Genomic DNA, 20,298 nt, shown 5'->3' with positions numbered 1-20,298 from the left:
ATTTCAATTGGTCTTGTCAAATTAATAGGATTTTGTTTCAAACTCAAGATTTTATTAGTTACGATTTTATTATGAAAAACTCTGATAGTATATTTTAACGTGGTGTTTTTGATTTATCGGAAGGTAATAGTATACCGATAATTATTTGAAGTTTTAGCTATCCATCACTGTTTGTTTTTTGCGATAAAATTTTTGCTTTTTAATGGCTATATTTTTATGGACTGTTTGCAGATGAATCAAACTCTTCAGTTTTCATATTTAAACATTTCTTAACTAGATTTGATTTGTAGATATTTGTTAGACTCCTGATATTTCTGTTAAAGGTGTTCATCATCACGCCACTTTAGCTGTTTATATTTTGACTAGAGAATCTATTAAGTATGATCGTCTCTGTTTGAGATGATATTAATTTTTATTTGATGAAATTTTATTAATACGAGTAATTTTGTTTAAAAAAAAAGAAATTTTATATATTACATTATAATATAATTTCCTGCTGAAATTAACTATAAATATCTTGTCAATTTTCTATAAAAATACAGGCCAATTGGTTGAGAAAAGTTAATGTTTGTGTTATTTTGTATTTTAATTTAAAATTTTAAATTTTGAATAAATTAATTTAGTATTTATATTTAATGTAATTTTAATTAATTTTTAAAATTAAAAATAAAAATAAATAATTTAATTATTAAATATGTAGTTAAAACATTCAATAACTATAGATTTTATTTTATAATAATAATTACGAATACTTTATAATAAATATATTATTAATTCAAAATAAAAATATATAGAAAATAATTAAAATAATATATCAGTTATAGATTTTTCTTAATTACTTATGTAAGACTAAATTTATCTACTATTAAAATAAATAATTTTTTATTTATTTATCTTAAATTATATATTATATTTCATTTTATGGCGTGATAATTATTTATCTAAAAGTAAAATTAAAAAAAATATGTATTTTGTTTATTTTCATCGCTTATTTATTAACTTTTTAATATAGGCTAAATGTATATTTAAATTTTCTATTAACTTATTAAATATCTGAATTAAAAATTGTAATTGATAACTCTCAATCTCCCTGGACTCCATATCCGATAGATCTGGTTCTCCCTCGTCCCCTATTATATGGATTTGATTCTCCGTCGTCCTCTATTATATGAATCTGATTCCTTTTTTGGGCTCTCTGATGGTCTGTCAAATGGGTCTCTCCATGTTTCATTTGAGAAAAGGACCTGCAAAACAAGGGAAAAGGGGTCAGGGGTCCACCTGGGATGCCCGGCGGAGACCCTCCGACGTTCAAGTCAGGTTTCATGAATAAGAATAGTGTCTTTAGACAAGAGCTGCAGAGAATATAAAAATGGAGTCCAGGCAGGAGAAGAAAAAGAAGAAGATATCCCCTTGCAAGAGAAGACCCCCCGGTATATAGTGCTTCCTGTCCTTGTCACTCAGGCCCGTACGTACGTACGAGCGTGTCAGGCACCTGCGCCATGCGTAACGGCCATTTAATGCTCTCCAGAGCGCATGCGGGTAGGGCTGGTGAGTGATTGGGCCTACTCCCTTATGGGGCTTGTGCTCATATCTGATCCGGATCATCCTGGGTTGCCGGCCCAAGTTCGTGAAGTCGAGCTGCCTCTCGAGCGTATGATCTGATGGATTTTGGACCTATGGTCTTCTTTTGGATCCGACCTTATTCCTAGACTAGGAAAGATCATGAGGTTATCAGTAATATATTAAATATTTAAAATTATAATAATTAAAGATAAACTAATTCATCTTTAATAAATTTGTATAAAATGATAAAATAAATTAAAATGTCTCATAATATAAGAGATGTATATAACAAAATAAATAGTTTCAATTTAATTTTAATAAAATAATGAGGAAAGAACTTATTAAAAAAATATTAAATTAATTACATTTTCTTAAATAAGGTAAAAGTAAAAAAAAATATTTTTATGTAATAGAGAGATTACAAAAATTGAATCAAGGCTCATAATACTAAGGGATAAGAGCCCCAAAACAATCAAATGAAATTGATCTTTCTTCTCATATTCTTTCTGATAATTTTCAGCACAGCAATGATTCCAGGAAAATGTCATCCCTTGGTTCTTCCTTGGCTCTGGAAAAAACATGCTCTGACAATGATTGATTAGTGTAAGAACCCACAGGATCACCAAATCCTGAGAATGCAAAATTTTCTGGATTCTGAAACATCTCTAATGAAAATGGTGCTTGGGGATGGTTCACAGACGATGGCCTTGTGGCCATAGCTGCTGCATTGTTGTTGCTGTTGCTTCTGCCATTGTAGTTCTCAGGCAATGGCCTATTCACAGAGTTGCTGCCGCGAGCAGCAGGAATGTCATGGTTGTGTTTCCCTTCATAAGTTGTGATCACTGCCCTGAGATCATGTGATGCTCTTTCAACATGTTTTCTTACAGGACATCCTGGACTTGTACACTTGTAGTAGCTCCTGCAAGTAAATAATAAAAGTAAGATATTTTCTGACAAGTTCGCTCGCTCGCTTGCTGTTTGAAGAAAGTAGTAACTGATGTTTTTCTTACCTAGGATTTGGATTTCCCTTGACCACTTTCTGTCCATATTTCCTCCATCTATATCCATCATCAAGAATGTCAATATCACTTGTGGTTTGAACCACAACTCTAGGTTCTCTCACTGTTCTACTTCCAGGTGCTGAAATTCCTTCATTTTCACCTTCTGCTTTCCTGAAATAATCACAAATCAAGATCTTTTATAACCTCTCTCAATAAACAAATTAGAGTTGTGTTTTTATGGGTGATCAGAACTTACCATCTTTTGGCCACTGGTTCATCTTCATCCAATTCATCACTCCTGGATCTACTCTTCTGTGAATCAAAATCATCATCCTCCATTGATATTGAAGAGTTCTCAGGGGTTGGAACAGAGTCCATTTGTCTACTGCCATGGGTGATAAGTGACTGAGCTTGCATCTCACTTGATGCAAGATTAGAAGCTATCATTGCCTGATTGGAAGCTGATGAGAATGAAGAAGATGATCTCCTGGTAGATTGAGGCTTAGGATGATTGTGGGTTCCTTTGTAAACTATCTCAGTTATTTGTCCATCCAAAGATCTCTCTACTTTCTTCTTTGTTAGGCAATTGGGGTACGTGCACTTGTAATAACTTCTTGGATTTTCACTTCCTTTAACTTGTTTTTGTCCATATTTTCTCCAATTGTATCCGTCTTCTGATCTTTTCTGGTCTCTCACCGACTGATTTTGCTGCTGTTCTCTGAGGGTTTGGATCGCAGCAATCTCTGGGGAGAAGCTCCGAACATTCTTCCCCATGGCCAAATCATCTTGCTTGACAGATTCTTGAAAACTCCACCCTTGTTGCTGTGCCTGAGAGTATCAGCAACTAAATCTTTAAGAACCATTAAAACAGCAGAAACAGACAAAATTTTATTGGCAGAGATCTATAATAGCTTCTTACAGATTGAATTGTAGTGTTTGAAGATTGAAACATCGTAGATGAGTTTGTGGAAGGCCTTGTCTGTGGTTGGAAAGAGAAATCATAATAATTTGGGTCTTCCTGCTTGACATTTTGCTGGTTTCTATCAGAATTTGTCTTCCAGATTGCAGGCAGAGCTGGGAATGTCCCAGTAGTTGGAGATGGCAAAATCTGAAAGAGAAACAATAAGAAGAGAAACTCATCAGCCTAAAAACTCCACCAAGCAAAGCCAAACATGTTTCTGAAATTCTCTGACCATCTTCAAAGAATATACATAGACTCACGTTGGAAGTGTTCAACAATACTGGAGAATCCAGAAGCTCAGTGGGGCTTAAACCAGGAGGAATAGCAAAGTAAGAAGAAGGAGAAACAGCAGGAGGAGAGAGGGGCAAAGAAGGAGGCGGAATAGACTTGAACTTAGGCACACCTGACCCTGTTCTCTCAGCAATTCGATCCGAAAGCCCACGCCGATGATTCTGAGTCTTTGTATTAACAGGTTCATCATCGGCACCGGATGCAAGAAGGTCAGAGAAGGAGGTGGTCATGAAGGAATGTGTAGAGAAACTGAAACCCAATGGATGGGAATTTGCAGATGTGTCTAAGCTCCCCGAAGAAGAAGTCATGGATGGGAATTTGCAGATGTAAATACAAACAAGAAGAGAGAATAAAAAAAAGCTGAGAGCTTTCAGTATTTCAGAGAGAAATAAGAAAGCTGGATGAAGAAGAAAGATTGGATTGTGAATTGTGATTCAAGAAGCAGAGAGAAGATAGTCAAGTATGGAGCAAGATTTGCTTTGTCATTAGATTAGAGGTTTCCAGGAAGCTTACAAAGGGAGTTTGACCGTGGAAAATACTTAAGGGTCGTGGGGGTGGCGGCCTGGTGGTGACGCCTGGTGGGGTATGTTGATACGTACCCTACGTGTGTGGAGTGTTGGAAAAAAACCAAAACTTTTCTGGTCAAAACTTGTGGGTTTGACTGGATGGCGGCTGAAAACTGATAATATGTTGTCCTTTTTCGTTTTTCTTTCTGGTTTCTGCGTTTTGGGCAGCTGCCATTTCCATTTTGTTAAGGACTTTATAACTTCTCAAGCGTGTGATTTTCTTGCAGTTGTCTCCAGTGAAGAACTGGGTGGGGCTGCTTCATCAAGAAGATTGGATTGGCTTCTCTTTAGCCAGTAAGTAATTGCAACTTTGAATGTCTTTGTGAAGCTTATTTTAATTGCTGAGAATCGCATTCCCATTGCTTCAATTTTGTGGAAGCAAATGGAAATGGCGTTTTTGTGGTGAATGGCATTGGCTTTTTGGCTGTTTCGTTTCTGTAGGCAGAGCTGTTTTAACAGATATTCTGAGGGGAGAAAGAAAATGTGGAAACTGGGTATGGACAAGGTAGGCGGACTTTTGTCTGCCTTGGTTCTGATTCATGTTCACATTGAACACAGGCTAGCTTGAGATTAGTTATCCCGTCAATTGCTATTAAGTGTCTAAATTTTTAATAAATTTATTAATTTATTTTTATTTTAAAGTTATTCAATTTCAATGTTTTTATATTTTATTATTTTTTTACACGTTATTTATATTTGTCATTTAATTTATAATTTAATTAATTTATATATTTATTGTTAACTTTTATACATAATAACTTATCAAGTATTTATATTATTAAAAATTTGTGAGAATAATTTTAGTAATTAATATAAAATTACTTAATATTACATTTAATTTTATATAATTTAATAATTTTTTTATATTGTTATTGTTTCAGTATTTATAATCACTATATTATTTAAATTATTGGTATTGTATTCTTAATTTATAATATAATTATATGACCATAAATTTAATAAAATTTTAGATAATAAAATATTTAATAAAAATTAAACTAATAAAATTTCTAATTTATAATTTTAATTATATGTATTATTTAAATATTTAATTTTTTGATAAAATTAAAATTAATTAACTAATTAAGGGTTTTTTTTTTTCTAAGAAAGAAGGAGGTCAAATTTCAATATTATTAATTCAAGTCCATTGGTAAAATATAAAGGATTCTGGTCTATGAAATTCACATCTCTCCAAAAATACTGGAAATTTTACAGTCAATCAAAGAATGTAAGAAAAGGTTCAATGACAGTCAATAGACTAGGAATCTTACTAATGCACCTTGTCTTGCTCCGGTTTGAATTGGTGGAGATTTTGGGATTTCATTTTATATAGGTTTTATTTATTTGAAAAATATTTTGTATTTAGAAAATATTTACAAAAATATAACTTATTATTCACCATTTAATCGTGATGTTAAAAAAATAAAAGATATCAATAAATTTAAATATAATGGTATTGTTAAAAATTCTTGAAATTCAGAAATTAATTTTTTTTTAAAAATTATTTTCTATAAAAAAAAATTTTAATTCCTTCCGACACGACACATCTATTGACAGGACTGCGAAGTGATTGGACTTACTCTCTTTTATTTTTTGTCACGTCACCGGATTAGGTTATTTCTTAGTGGACCTGTACACGTAATCAGCCCGACCTACTTCACGTCTTCGAACTGAATTGTGCGATGTTGAATCGGTCTACTTGAATGTGGCCTGATGAATTTTGAGTCTGTATTTTTTTTCAGAGACTCGGCCCCATCTCAGTGTGTAACTCCGCATCATTATTAAAGATTTGGGCATTACGATTCTTCCATATATGCCACGATAAGAAGCTAGCTAATTGGACAAGGTTGTTTTCATTGGGATGAGGTAGTAAGGATGAGCGTAAGGACGGCCAACAGTCTATCATATTGTGGCTCGATAGAAAGGAGGAGCGAAGCCTGAGTGGTGAATTTAGCCATACAGCAACTGCATGTGGACAAGCAAAAAATAAATGATGCAATGTTTCTATTGTACCGCAAAAACCACACTCTGTGGGAGTCCAACATAGACATCTTTGGAGATTACTCTTGCTTGGGAGTTTCTCAATGCAAAGCTTCTAAAGAAAATTTTTTATCTAACTCGAGAAATTCAACTTCCAAAAGGAATTCCATAACTTAGCTAGCTGCTGTTGCGACAAAGGACCCGGATCCCCATTTTGGGATGAGTGATCTGCTAGTTTGAGTTGGCATGCTAGCTTATAGGCAGTCTTTACCGAGTAAGATCCAAATTTATTAAGGTGCCAAATCAATTTATCCTCCCTTGGAAACAAACTGAGTGGGATAGCCAAAATATGTTCTATGTCCTCTGGAATAAAGTTGGCTTTCAATGCATGAATGTTCCATGAACTGGCTTGAGAATTCATTAATTATGAAACTCTTGTAACAAAAGGTTGGTGGTCACGAATTATTCTTGGTGCATGAGGAAAGAGAGTAGGTACCCAAGCGTCAACTTTACAGAAGGTAGAGAGCCCATCACCAATATGTCGTCTAAGCCCGGAGCACAATAACCCACGTCCCCACAAGATGCTTTGCCATGCCTATGAGGGTATGCTCCTTTGATTAGCTTGTAGAAAGGATGTGAAGAGAAAATACTTCCCTTTAAGAACTCTAACAAGAAGGAAATCCGGGTTAGAAAGGATTCGCCATCCTTGTTTGGCTATTAAGGCTTTATTGAAGCTTTTTAGGTCTTTGAATCCAAGTCCACCATAACCTTTAGGTTCACACAATTGTGTCCAAGAAACCATGTGCATCTTCCTTTCATCTTTTTGTTGTCCCTAGAAAAAATTGGCAATCTTGCTATTAAAATTTTGGCAGAACAAGGTTAGGAGCTTAAAACAAGATATTGCATAGCTAGGGATGGCTGTTAAAGATAGATTTGATTAGGACTTCCTTTCCCACCTTCGATAGGAGCTTCTCCTTCTAACCCTTAATTTTTTCGATCCACTCTTTCTTGTAAGAAGGCAAAAGCTTGTTGTTTGGATCTTGAAATATCTGAAGGAAGAGCTGAAAAAGGATATTGAGAATCAATATTATCAATTTGCAAGATAGTGGCAATCTGCTGTTTAACAGAAGCAGGAGTGTTTGGACTAAAAACAATAGCTGATTTCTTCAAATTGATCGATTGGCCACTGGCAACGGAGTATGATTGAAGAATATTGACAATTTTTCTAGCTTCAAGTCTTCAACCACAGATGCTGAAGAGAATAACACTGAGTCATCGGCGAAAAGCAATTGTATGATGGGAGGGCAATATCGAGAAACAGACAACCCTTGAAGACCAGATCTCTTTATGGCATAAGATAGTCCATCACAAATAAGGAAAAGGTATGGTGACAAAGGACCACCTTGACGAAGACCCCTTGAAGGTGAGATGAAGCTTGACCAATGTCCGTTAATTCTAGTAGAATAAGTAACTATGGTGACACATTAGAGAATCCAGAAGATCCATTTCTGTTCAAAGCCCATGCAATTCAGCATATGTTTTAGGAAATCCCACTCCACACATTCATAAGCTTTGCTTATGTCAAGCTTGACAGCCATTCCGTAGCTGTGCCCTCTCCTTCTAAGCTTAAGACTCTATATCAGTTGATGGCTAATAAGAATATTATCCGAGATTGTGTATCAGTTCATGACTAATAAGAATATTATCCCAAATAAGTCTATCTCTGATAAAGGCATTCTGCTCTATGTCAGTGATTTTATTCATTATAGGTCTGAGAGGATTCGCCAAGATTTTTACAATGATCTTGTAAAATACATTGCAAAGGCTTATTGGTCTTAGATCACGCATGGAAGACACTTGCTTTGACTTTGGAACCCTCCAGAAATTGCGAGATAGCTCCACACACATCCACTTTCACTATATCTTAATACTTTTGGAAGAACAGTGGTGTTAGGCCATCCTCACTAGAGGTCTTTAATGGTGCCATAGAGAAAACTGCTTGTCTAACCTCTTCTTCCTCCACCGGTTTAGTAAGTATAATGTTGTCCTCATTGCTCACACCACTATCAGTGCAAAGGCCTTGAATGAAACTTCTTCTTCTTCATTGAATAATACTTCCATGAAAGTATGAGGTGTTCTGGAGTTTAAATATTTAGGATGTTTGAAGGGTTTAAGTTTAAGAAGTTGTTGAGAAATTTATGAGGTTGAAGAAGGCAAAATGGAAATTTTACTTTTAAGGAAGACAAAGGTTTTTATAATGGTGTTCATCAATTAAATTCAATTACATCAACTAAATAGAAATGAATTGAATTTTATTATTTTTATTTTTATTGGAGTTTTACTTTAAATTTTATTGGGGTTTTACTTATTTTCATTAGTCTTATTGGATTTAATTTGTTTATAAAACTTTATATTTAATTAGAATTTTAACTAAAATTTTTTAAATGATAAAACTTTAAGTTTTAAATTTATTGTAATTATAATAAATAATTTATCCAATTAAATATAAATGTTTTAAACTTTAAATTTAATTACTATTATAATTAAATTTCTTAATTTTTTTATAATTATAGCCCTTTTAAATTAATTTTAATTAATTTTAATTTTGTGTATTTGTCAATATCATGTGTTTTTTTTAAATATTAGTTAAAGTTATATAAGTAATCTTCTAACTCTAATTAATTATATATCCAAAAGCACTTGACTATTATTATTATTTTAATTCTTAATTAAAATCTGAAATTTATATTTTAAATGAATTTTTAAATTAGCTAGTTTTAAATTAGAGATTAGAATATTAAAAATTAAATATTTCTAAGGTATATGATTAATAAGAATTAAAGATTAAAAATGGTAAATAAATAATATGACATATACCTGTACTAATTTTAAATTATTTAAATTATTTTAAGGATCGATTATAATTATAAAAAATTTAAAAATTTTGGATATAAAGTTGAAAGTTTTGATTAAATATGAAATTGACTTTCTAAGTTAAATAGCCTTTTTATTAATATAAATAAAACTAAATAAAATCCTAATTAATTGAAATTTAGAGAAAAAAATAGATAAAAATAAAATAAATATAGATAATTATCTAAAATAAATTAGATTTTATGTAGAATAAAATTATAATTTTAGCTATTTCTTATTCGTTACAAAAAAATAATTAAATTATTATTTTATACTTAACAATAAAAATAAATATAGTAGATTTTAACTTATAATTACAGTTAAAGTATATAAAGTAATAATTTACTGTCATTGTTTTAAACTTATTTTTATAGTAGTGTCGATATGCATAATTTTTTTTAAAATTTTTTTAATTAAATTGAATTTTAATAAAAAAATTTAATTAATTTAAATAAAAATATTACAGTTAAAATATATAAAAGAATAATTTACTCTCACTGTTTTAAACCTGTTTTTATAGTAGCGTAGAGATGCATAATTTTTTTAAAACTTTTTTAATTCAATTGAATTTTAATAAAATTTTTTAATTAATTTAAATAAAAAAATAAAACTGAACGAAATTAAAAAACTAATTCCTCTCACCCAGCAATCTCCAAATTGAAGCTGAGGACAAAGCAAGTGTCCCTTTCACAATGGAGGAAGTGGGATTTCACAACGCTTAAAGACAAAAATTATCAAACTACTCGTGAAGGCCACATGAAAATTGGCCAATTTTCTTGGAAAGTTTTGTCAAGTTGAAAATGCAAAGGAAAATTAGCAGAGGCCCTACAGCCTGCAAATCCATGGACGTCTCCTAAATTTTATTCATATATTATCTTATGTCAAGTCTTTGTTTCTTGACATTCTCATTTGTTTTATTTCTTTATTACCATTTCTTTTAAAAAGTAATTTATTTATTAATTTACTGATAATATATCTTGTTTAATATATTTGAGAAAATGAAGTTCATTGTTTTCAAATGTATTTTAGCCATATGAATGCATAACATATCAGAAAAAAACAAAATAAAAATATGTTTTTGCTGTATTAATTATATTTTCTTAATTTATGTGAAAATAAAATTTCAAAGCAATTGGCAGTTGAGAAATTGTTGGTCAGTCAACAATGGAGTTTCCCATTTGTTTATTGCTTGTTATGACTTGGAAAGAGGCATCACATACTTGTATTTTCTTTATCTCAAAAAAAAAAAAAAAAAAAATCCAATCTTTGAAAATGATACTTCAACAAATATCAGAGAATCACACCCTTTTCCCACCATTTATTTTGCTGCTTCAACGAGGATTGGATTTGCCAATCCTTATCTGCCAATATAATATTTTCTTAAACATCAACCACCCACAAAGGAGGTTATTGGAAGCTAGTCATTGACTATCTGTATCATTAAGGCAAATGTGGATCAATTATTGAGTTGGGATGTCATCTAACACAAGGCAAAATATTTAATTGATGCTAAGAAACTTGAAACAATAGCAAAACTTTGGTCAGATAATTGGACAAAGAAATCTCATCCAAGGAAGTTGAGTAAGCCTTTAACTCAAATCATTTGAGCATTTTTTGAGATTATTCATGCCCAGAAGAAAAGGGAAGAGTACAATGTTTTCTGCGGATCTATTAGCATGCTATAGAATCTCAGCAATGACCTAGACTCGGTCTATCATGAATTCAAGATACAAGATGAGTATGAATGACAAATATATATGACATATCTAAGAATAAGAACAACTTTTTTACAAGATTATATCACGCTCAATGATCACGTAATGTGGTTGAATTACAAGGTGTGAAAACGTGTTTCAGTTGCGATCAGAGCCTAGTTGTGACGAAGGTACCTTGTTTTCAATGTTCCTCCCTGAAAGCAAAGGCGAAACTCCAGTGGTCTGATATGAGGAAAATGATGAGGGAGCTGGGGCAGAAGCTGAAGCAGCAAAAGTTGAGAAAGCACTGCCATTGCTGCTCATGTTGATGCTTGTGCCACCAGCTGAACTTTCGGTTATTGCCTTTGGAGCTGGAGGCTTCTCGATCGTTGTGATTCCTTCTAGCATTTGCACAACTCTTCCCATCATTGGCCTTTGAGATGGTTGCTCTTGGATACACCAAAAGCTCACCTGAATTGCCCTTGTTGCTTGCTCAATATCCACATCTTGATCAAAAAGCCTTTTGTCAAGAATCGCATTCACATTACCCTTCTCAAATTCTTCATAAGCCCACAAAGAGAACCTTTTTCGATTAGTTTCATCCAAGACCTCAAAATTCCTTCTTCCACTCACTAGCTCCAACAAAACCATACCATAACTGTAAACATCAGATTTGGAAGTTACAGGAAGATTTGCAAGCCACTCTGGCGCCAAATATCCTCTTGTCCCTCTAACACTTCTAAGGGTTCTATACCGATGATCTTTAGGATTTATGAGCTTTGCAAGACCAAAATCTGACACCTTGGCATTGTAGTTCTCATCTAAGAGGATGTTTTCTGGCTTGATATCACAATGAACAATGCAATCTCGACATTCCTCGTGAAGATACGTAATTCCTCTAGCAGTCCCTAGGGCAATGTTAAATCTATGCTCCCAGTTCAACAATTTCTCTGAGTGCTCATTTGTCGTGAAAAGGAAATTATCAAGTGAACCATTTTTCATGAACTCATAAACCAAAAGCCTATGCCGTCCCTCAGAGCAAAATCCAATCAATCTAACCAAATTCAGATGGTGAGTACTGCTTATAGTTGCAACCTCCATCCTGAACTGCTTCTCACCCTGTTCAATTCCTTCAAGTCGCTTTACTGCAACTACTGTTTTATTAGCAAGAATCCCTTTATAAACAGCTCCAAATCCTCCCGCTCCAAGCTTCTCCTTAAATCCCTTTGTTGCACGATTCAGGTCGTTATAAGAGAACTGCACTGGTGCACCAGACGCATACTCAAGGAGTGCATACTGTGCGGACAAACTTGCAAATTTGGGACTATTTCTACAGCACCACCACCACAGACCACTCTCGATAGCAACCAAACCAACAAGGGTAACCACAACAACAACAAGAACAAGCCACACATGCAGTCTACTTTTTCTGTTCCCACCAATTTGCAAATTAGCAGAAGGGTTTGGTTGCACCGGTCCACAAACCTTGACATATGAAGTGCTAGGAAGTGATGGATTTTGATAACCACTAACAAAGTCTGGTGTTTTCAAGTAACACAACCCAGTTCCATCGGATAAAGATGTTGAAGCAACACAAGAACCACTCACAAGACAATTCAACCTACATGCTGATATTCCTACAAAGAAAACCTGAGACGATAGCTCAGGCTGGTAAGTCAAGAACTTGGCATGATCCATCTCCAACATTGTAGCACTGCCAGGACAATTCTCAATCTCCACCTTTCTTTTACACCCTTTTCTGCTATCATTCACATCAACAGGCTCAAAATTCTCAGACGGGCATCCACAAATCGGATTTGAACTGGAATCATTATAACTACAAATCCCTAAGTTCCCACAATATCCAAAAACCTGACACTGATCAGTCAAAGCTGCCCATCTCATAGTTGTAGTTCCACTACCTAAAGCAGAACTATAAATCCTCAAATTCCCATCACTGTCCAGCTTCAAAAACCTCAATATGTCACTACCTTCTGCATAATCATTACTATAAGCCATTATATATGCACTAGTTGAAGTAACATCAGTTATGGATAAAATCCCAATTGGCTGCAATCCCAAAACTGGTGAACTCAAATTAGAATCAATAGATGAATTCAAACCTTGATTCCAGTAAATTATGCTATCATTCCATCTGAGCGTGAGATTACCAGAATTAAGAAGCTGAAAAGAGTATAACCCAGATTTAATAACTTGATTTACCGTGAAATTCTGATTGGGGACAATGGTATCCGTAGGATTCTGAAAGCTGGACCAGACCGTAACCCCAGAGCTATTTCGCAGCACTAAATTGCCAGAATCATCCAGCGAGGCGGAGGTAACACCGAGATGGCCAGTATTAGAGTCCCATACAACAGAACCAGAGCTGTTGACTAGCTGGAAAGTGCCACTAGCGCGGAAATGGAAGGCTCCACCAACATCAACGACGACAGAAGGGTTACCAGCCGTCCAGATGGGGACACCGCCAAAGTAGTTGATGGCGGCGACATAGCCGGAACCCACCTGGAGAAAACCCAGAAAAAATGTACTATTGGGGGAACGCCAGGTCTGGTTTAGATTAGAAGCGGATAGAGAAGAACCCGGCGAAATTTGAGCTGAGGAAATGGAGAAGAGAAAGGAAAAGAAAAGAGGGAAAAACAGAATTTGGAGATTCATTGCCTTGTGGGTTGCAGGTAAAGAGAGGTGGGTGTGTGATGGGGTATTTAAATGAGTTTTTGAGGAAGAAGAAGAAGAAGAAGAAGAAGAATGTGAAAGGGAAGACTTTGACTGAATCAAGAGAAGGAGAGAAGAGCTAATTACAGTTTTCAGCTGCTGCTCTTCTTCTTCTTCTACTTCTTCCACTTTTTGAGACTTGAGTGTTGTTTCCTGTTCAGACTGGCTCGACAAGTATTAGTACATCCATAAGTCAAACAAAAGTCCAACCCAAAAACAAATCCAGCCCACTTGAGGATCTTTTGGAAACCTGAACCAAGAGTTACCACAGGGGCATGAATCATGCCATCAACATCGACAATGGGTGAAAAAATTAGCACCATGGCGTCGTAGTCTCCATTGCAATAAGAGAGGTCGAATCAGCACTCATCTAAGCTTGACGCCTATTCCATGTGCCATCTACAACCACCCATTGCCAACAAAAGGATCTACAGGCGAACAACCAAAATACCAAACGAACAAATTGAGAAAAGTAACCTCTCCAATCAAACCTTGGACCTGCAAAATATCTACTCGATATATACAAACTAACCAGGAGACAACTGAGGAGAAGCTATCCCTGCTAGCCATACAAGAACAGGCTAATCCCGCCTTAGAGGGCGAAGGGAGCTTTTGTTGAGAGAGGTTTTTTTGTAAAGATCTATTGTTAGTTATATTTATCTTATTTGGAGAGAGTTTTAGTTAGCTAGTACGAGAGAAGGCTAATTTTCTGGTAACCTTTTATGCTTTAAGCAGCTAACCCAAGAGTTTTTCGTCGGCCGAAATTCACCGTCTCTCTTATTATAACCCCTGAAAGTAGGATTTAATTTGAGTTTGTAGTAGAAACAAGCCTCCTTGTGTCTTCATCATTCTTGATTCAAGACCTTGAGCTTTCCTTTGTCCCAACATGCTCCCCTCGGACGACAACCAGTGGTGTCTATTTAGATTTCAGTTTTTTTTTTCTTAGTCAAATATGGCTTTGGAGATGGACCTGATCCATTTTGCTCAGATCCATGGTTGCATTTGTTCTTTTTTACCGGAGTAAGTTTTTTCATTTTAGTCGGCAACAATATGCGGTATTTGGGTTAGTTAAGCTTAACTCAAATTTAATATTTCATCTTGATTTCCCGATTAGGAATTCCTTCATCAATGGGGAGTTCAAGTTTTCTTGGTTAATGGCTATCAATCATATATATTGGTTCTAATAAGCTCATTGGTGGTTTCGTCTCCGGATTGATTCTAGGAACAATCGACGATGCAAACTAGGTTTGAAAGGTGTCCGGCTGCAAGGGGGATGCGGTCTATTTAGGCCGTAAGAGCAACCATCTTCTGGGTTGTTGCTTTTGCCACTTCTGCATGGTTACTGAACTCTTACCTTCATTGTTGTTAGAGCTCTAGCTGTCGGCTCTTCTGCTCGACTGTGGAGATGCATCTTCTTATTTTGATTGTGCTTTAACATGTTTCTGCCGGTTGAACCGGGCGAAATGGTCAAATGACTTTGGTAGCCAAATGAGCTAAACCGTTTTCTTCTATAATAAATTTTATTTTTTAATTGTTTTCCAAATGAAAAACATTGTTATTTCTACCCTAACAATTAATTTTAAATTTTATTGAAAATTTGAATCGAATCTAATTTTTATTATCACCGTTTCATAAAAATTCATAAAAAATTTTTGAAATAAAAATTTTAAAACGTACTATTTTAAAGTGTGATGAGAACTATAAATTTTGTTATAAAATTAGATATATAAATTTTATCGTAACTCAATTTTACATTTTAATTATTTTTTTAAGTATTTTAAATATTTTATATATTAAAATTTTATTTTTATTATAAAAAATCTCTTTTTTCTCGTCATTAAAAAATTTATTTTATAATTTTTAAATAATTTTAATAAAATTATTTATCTTTCCACCGATTTTTTTTATATAATATTAACTAACTGATATTAGTGAAACATCGTGATGGATTCTTTATCACCAAAATTTTATTATAACTTTTATTAGGGCTGTGTAATCGGTCGGTTCAGTTTTGAACCGAACCGAACCGATAAAATCGAAAATCGAAATGTTAAAATTTTAAAAATCAAAAAAATCGATTATGAAGATATAATTAAATTGAATCGAACCGATAAAAATCAGTTCGGTTCAGTTCAATTCGATTCAAACCGAAATCTGCTGGGTTGGGTTTGGGGCCGAAAGGGATGGAGAGGTTGGGGTGCTGGGTTGGATATGAGAGGAGAGGGAGGGCTCGGGCTTGGGCTTGGGCTTGGGCCTAGCCACTAAATCGATTTTTCGGTTTGATCGGTTATTTAATATATTTAAACCGAACCGAACCGAAAACCGAATAATTTTAAATATAATAATCGAATCAAACTGATTATTTTAAAAAATCGAACTGAAAAATTGAAATCAACCGATTCGGTTCGATTTTTCGATTTAGACCGAAATATGCCCTCCCCTAACTTTTATAATCAAAATTACCAAATAATTATTTTAAAAATATTTAGCTATAATAATAATAATAATAAATTACTGAATACAATATAACGAGTTTATTATTATTGAATACAATAGGAGAAAAACCCAGTAACCTATAAACCTAGCTAATACATGACAAGTTGTTTGACATTCATAGGATAAGCTTCAGATTTTGTAGTAGAACTAAAAGCCTTAGTTGCTAATAGAACATTCACAGCTTCTGTCGGATGCAACCCATCAAAGAACACATGATTACTTCTATCTTCACACAAGTTGCCATCTTTTTTGCATAACATGCCATTCCCACCTTTGCTTAAAGATTCCACTTCACAGCAAGCATTGCTTGTGTCTTTAAATCCTGTTCCACACCGAAAAACCCAAATACTAGTTTAAAAGTTTGCGAATGGAGCGGATCTTTTAACATAGGAGGATCCAATTATACCTCTGGAGACAGGGTTTTTAATAATGTCTTCAATGATCTTGTATGAATTGATGAAGACAAGATCAGAACCAGGCAATTTAGGCTTGGTGGCATCCACTAGTGATTTGAGATGAGCATTGAAGAGGTGGGCTGCGCTGTTCAGAGCTTCGTTGCAGCTGCCATTTCTAGCCCCTTGGATGGCCTTGACCATTGGATAGCACCCAATTGGATTGACTGACATCAACACAAATTTTCTACCACCTAAATTGTACAATTTCTGCAGAAAACATTAAATTGGCAAAATTGTTAAATATTTTTCAATATATATATATATTGGGAAGAGAGGGAGAGGAAATGAAAGCACCTCAAGCTGCTTAGATAATGAGTCAGTGAGGTTAGCAGTGAAGACTTGAAGACTGACAGTTTCATTGAAAGGCCTCAGGAAGTAGTTGAAAGAGTAATCATTGCCTCCAGTTCCTACCACAAACAAATATTTTCTAAGTAATTTCCTAGTTTGCATACCCATTTCAATTTCTAATTCTGGCAATGTCACCTCCTCAAAGTTCCTCATCTGCTGATTCAAGCTGATCACTTCTCCCTGCATATATTCATCAATATTAACTAAAACCATGTATATGGTTAATAGAATTAGTAACAACAAAGTATCACAGAAGGAGTGGAGAGTTACAGCAAGTGAGCCAGTGTCATCAAGTATCCCAGAAGCACCAGAAGCAAAGTTGACACCATGAATAATTCTCCTTCCCCTGGTTGAAGGATCAGCAAAAGCTGGGATTAAAGGAAGATGAAGCTGATCACAAAGAAGATCAATCACATTCTTTCCATTTGTGAATCTACCAGAAGGACCAAAAGGGAAGTCTATTCCATAAGGCAAATAGTTAGCTTTAGCCCTTGAGTTTTGGAGGAAGTTGTTATTGCCATTGTCAACCAGAGAGCTTCCAAAAACAAACATCCCATGAATATTCTCATCATCAACTCCTCCATTTTGCTCTGAAGAATTGCAAATGCATGGGAAGAAACAGGCAAGTATTGGGAGGTAGAAGAAGAGAAGCTTTGAGTTTTGCTTTGGCTTTTGCATTTTGATAGGTTGCTCAAGTTTGAAGGCAATGGTTTGTGTAGAATTGAGAGCCACATATAGCTGTATTTATAATGGGAAGAGTTAAAAAAAAATTCAAAGAAGAACAACTATGATTTTTCTTTTTTAATTTACTGGTCCGAATAAAATTCGCGCCGAATAAATTTATTAAGATGATAGAGTTACGTAAAATATAAAAATGAGTAAAATCATATAGTATTTTTTATATATTTTTCTCTTAAATTATAAGCATTGTTTGAGTAATATTAGTTTTGCTATGTAATTAATAGTTGTTATTAATTAAAAAATAAAAAGAGTAACATTTTTAATTTACTCTTTTAATTTCTAAATATTAATATATTAATTAAATTAAAATACTAAATATTATGCAGATAATTTGATAAAGCAGAATAATGCTAAAATGGCTGAACATTGAATGAGCATCTACTAACCTTATAGTGTTTGATTGATGTCAAGAATCAGCTTGACACAACTAGAAAGATTTAATTAAATGAACATGTCAAGTCTTCTATTAATATGCACAAAATATTTGCAACATCAACTTCAGATTTAATTGATTGTCACATCTTCATTTATATATTTTGATGGAATAGCTATTAATGTAATTATTCTCACACAAATTATTAAATTTGAATTAAATTTAAATCGATATGAAATTTAATACACTCTCTCACGTCGAAAATTTCACTAGATTTTAAAATATTTAAGAAAGATCCAACATTCAATAAAAGGTTATGATATTATATTAAATTTAAGTCGGATTTAATTTATAAGAGTCACATTACATCTATCTCAAACTGATATAAAATTCAATACAAATTAACAACTATGGAAATATTCAAATATTATATGAAATATTTAGAGGATAATTTTTTTTTAAAATAAAATAAAAATTGCGAATTGGAGGAGTAGAATATAAAATCTCTCATATTTACTCATATATATTTACCACCAAATTAAATTTGTGAGAGGAGAGTATTTTTTTTTTTACGGTACAATTACTTGATTGTAATTTTTTCTTTTATGGGAATTTTTTTAAAGGAAAGCCATTCTATCAACTACATATCATTTAAAGAAAAGGGCAATCTAAGAAATTTTTTAGTTCCATGCCAAAAGCAAAGAAATTAATTATTTTGCTTATAATGAATTAAAAAAGTCAGAAAAACAGATGAAGGGAATTTATTTTGTTTTGATAATAGGGAAATATAAACTTTGTGCAAGCTTACATTAGCTATAATATTATATTATATTTAATAATTATTATTTTCAATAAACTGTAATTCATAATATTAAAAAAAATTGTTTTAGAATTATTATCTTAAATAATTTTATAAATAAATAATTAATAATAACATTAATATTTCATACAATTTTTTTTTCTCAGAAATATCTTGTAAGAGTTGAGATGACATTAATTTGTTCTATCTCAAGATCTCAAATTTAAGATTTTATTAAGCCTTTATTTAGTAACAATTTTAAAAAATATTGGTTAACCAACCCGACCAGATTGAAGAAAGATCACAAGGAAAGTGAGGTTTTAAGATCAGTGGAGCAAATAGGATTAGGGGTGAGCCGTTTTCGGTTCAAATTGAAAAAATTAACTGAATCGAATTAATTTAAAAATTTGATTCGATTTTTTATTCAATTTAGTTCGATTCAATTTTTAATTTTAGAAATTTCAGTTATTTTGGTTTGGTTCGATTTTAATCAGAAAAAAATTGAAAAAACCGAACCGAACATATTAGTGATAATAATATATTATTTTCAATAATATAGAGAAATTAAATTATATCAAGATTAAAAAATTTTAATTAAATTTTAAAATACTAAAAATATAGTGTAAAATATAAAAAATTTATTAAAAGTCAAAATCGATCAAATCGAATCGAATCAAACTGAATCAGACTGATTTGATTCAATTTAATTTCTGATCAAAATCAATTCGATTTAATTTTATAAATATTAAAATTTTAATTTTTAATTAATTCAATTCAATTCGATTTTAAAATAAACTGAACGAATGTTAAGAAGGACTCAATAATAATAATAATAATAATAATAGTATTGATAAGACAAATAAAATAAAATAACATAAAAATTATTGGAGACAATAAATGCATACAGTTTTCTCTCATATTTAAGTGTATCAGAAACGCCTCCAATTTTGAGTACTGTATTGGATCTTCAAACTTTAAATTAATGCGTAATTTTTCTGTTTTATAATTTTTATTTATTTTATTTTTTATATTAAAAAATAATTTATTTTTAAAATATTAAATTTTATTAAATATAAAAATATTTTTAGAGATTTTTTAAAAATAAAATAAAATTAAATAGAATTATAATAATACTATTTCAAAAATAATAAAATAATAATAATAATAAATATAAATTGAGTTTAATAAATTTAATTCAGATTTAATTTTACCTAAATGTATGTGAGGATATTATATACTGAATAATTTTTTATTTTTATATTATTAATATACAACTCAATAATGATAATAATTAATGAGCGAATAAAATTATTGGAAATAATAAATACACGCAATTTCCTTCATAAATATTTAAGTGAATCACAAACGCCTCCAAGTTTGATTT

At 32.5% G+C, this 20,298-nt stretch overlaps 3 protein-coding genes across 3 annotated transcripts; all 3 read right to left on the bottom strand.

Annotated features, from left to right (window-relative positions):
- Positions 1–1,944: 1,944 nt before the first annotated feature.
- Positions 1,945–4,152, bottom strand: LOC110609837 (probable WRKY transcription factor 26). The gene is made up of 5 exons (XM_021749661.2): positions 3,786–4,152; positions 3,484–3,672; positions 2,821–3,392; positions 2,574–2,735; positions 1,945–2,482 (listed from the first exon to the last, which is right to left on the bottom strand). Exons 1-5 carry the CDS (start codon positions 4,122–4,124, stop codon positions 2,080–2,082), a joined length of 1,665 nt encoding a protein of 554 aa, XP_021605353.1. The 5' UTR covers positions 4,125–4,152; the 3' UTR covers positions 1,945–2,079.
- Positions 4,153–10,863: 6,711 nt separating this feature from the next.
- Positions 10,864–14,431, bottom strand: LOC110609361 (G-type lectin S-receptor-like serine/threonine-protein kinase At1g34300). Its single transcript, XM_021748890.2, has one exon. The coding sequence runs from the start codon at positions 13,643–13,645 to the stop codon at positions 11,129–11,131; it is 2,517 nt and encodes an 838-aa protein (XP_021604582.1). The 5' UTR covers positions 13,646–14,431; the 3' UTR covers positions 10,864–11,128.
- A 1,786-nt stretch (positions 14,432–16,217) lies between these two features.
- On the bottom strand, positions 16,218–17,727 carry LOC110609918 (GDSL esterase/lipase At1g29670). Its single transcript, XM_021749757.2, has 4 exons — positions 17,272–17,727; positions 16,948–17,181; positions 16,605–16,860; positions 16,218–16,520 (listed from the first exon to the last, which is right to left on the bottom strand). Exons 1-4 carry the CDS (start codon positions 17,677–17,679, stop codon positions 16,288–16,290), a joined length of 1,131 nt encoding a protein of 376 aa, XP_021605449.1. The 5' UTR covers positions 17,680–17,727; the 3' UTR covers positions 16,218–16,287.
- Positions 17,728–20,298: the final 2,571 nt, after the last annotated feature.

Source organism: Manihot esculenta, chromosome 2 (genome assembly GCF_001659605.2).
Source record: "Manihot esculenta cultivar AM560-2 chromosome 2, M.esculenta_v8, whole genome shotgun sequence".
NCBI classification, from domain to species: domain Eukaryota; kingdom Viridiplantae; phylum Streptophyta; class Magnoliopsida; order Malpighiales; family Euphorbiaceae; genus Manihot; species Manihot esculenta.
This window is presented reverse-complemented; position numbering and strand designations above follow the sequence as displayed.

What these genes read in the sequence shown, in the direction of transcription:
- LOC110609837 (XM_021749661.2), bottom strand. Translation starts at nt 4,124, where the DNA reads ATGACTTCTTCTTCGGGGAGCTTAGACACATCTGCAAATTCCCATCCA. An exon ending in TATTGTTGAACACTTCCAAC is followed by an intron (nt 3,673 to 3,785) that starts GTGAGTCTATGT and finishes TTTCTCTTTCAG; the next exon opens with ATTTTGCCATCTCCAACTAC. An exon ending in CAAACACTACAATTCAATCT is followed by an intron (nt 3,393 to 3,483) that starts GTAAGAAGCTAT and finishes TGATACTCTCAG; the next exon opens with GCACAGCAACAAGGGTGGAG.
- LOC110609361 (XM_021748890.2), bottom strand. Translation starts at nt 13,645, where the DNA reads ATGAATCTCCAAATTCTGTTTTTCCCTCTTTTCTTTTCCTTTCTCTTC.
- LOC110609918 (XM_021749757.2), bottom strand. Translation starts at nt 17,679, where the DNA reads ATGCAAAAGCCAAAGCAAAACTCAAAGCTTCTCTTCTTCTACCTCCCA. An exon ending in CATTATCTAAGCAGCTTGAG is followed by an intron (nt 16,861 to 16,947) that starts GTGCTTTCATTT and finishes TGTTTTCTGCAG; the next exon opens with AAATTGTACAATTTAGGTGG. An exon ending in TAAAAACCCTGTCTCCAGAG is followed by an intron (nt 16,521 to 16,604) that starts GTATAATTGGAT and finishes GGTGTGGAACAG; the next exon opens with GATTTAAAGACACAAGCAAT.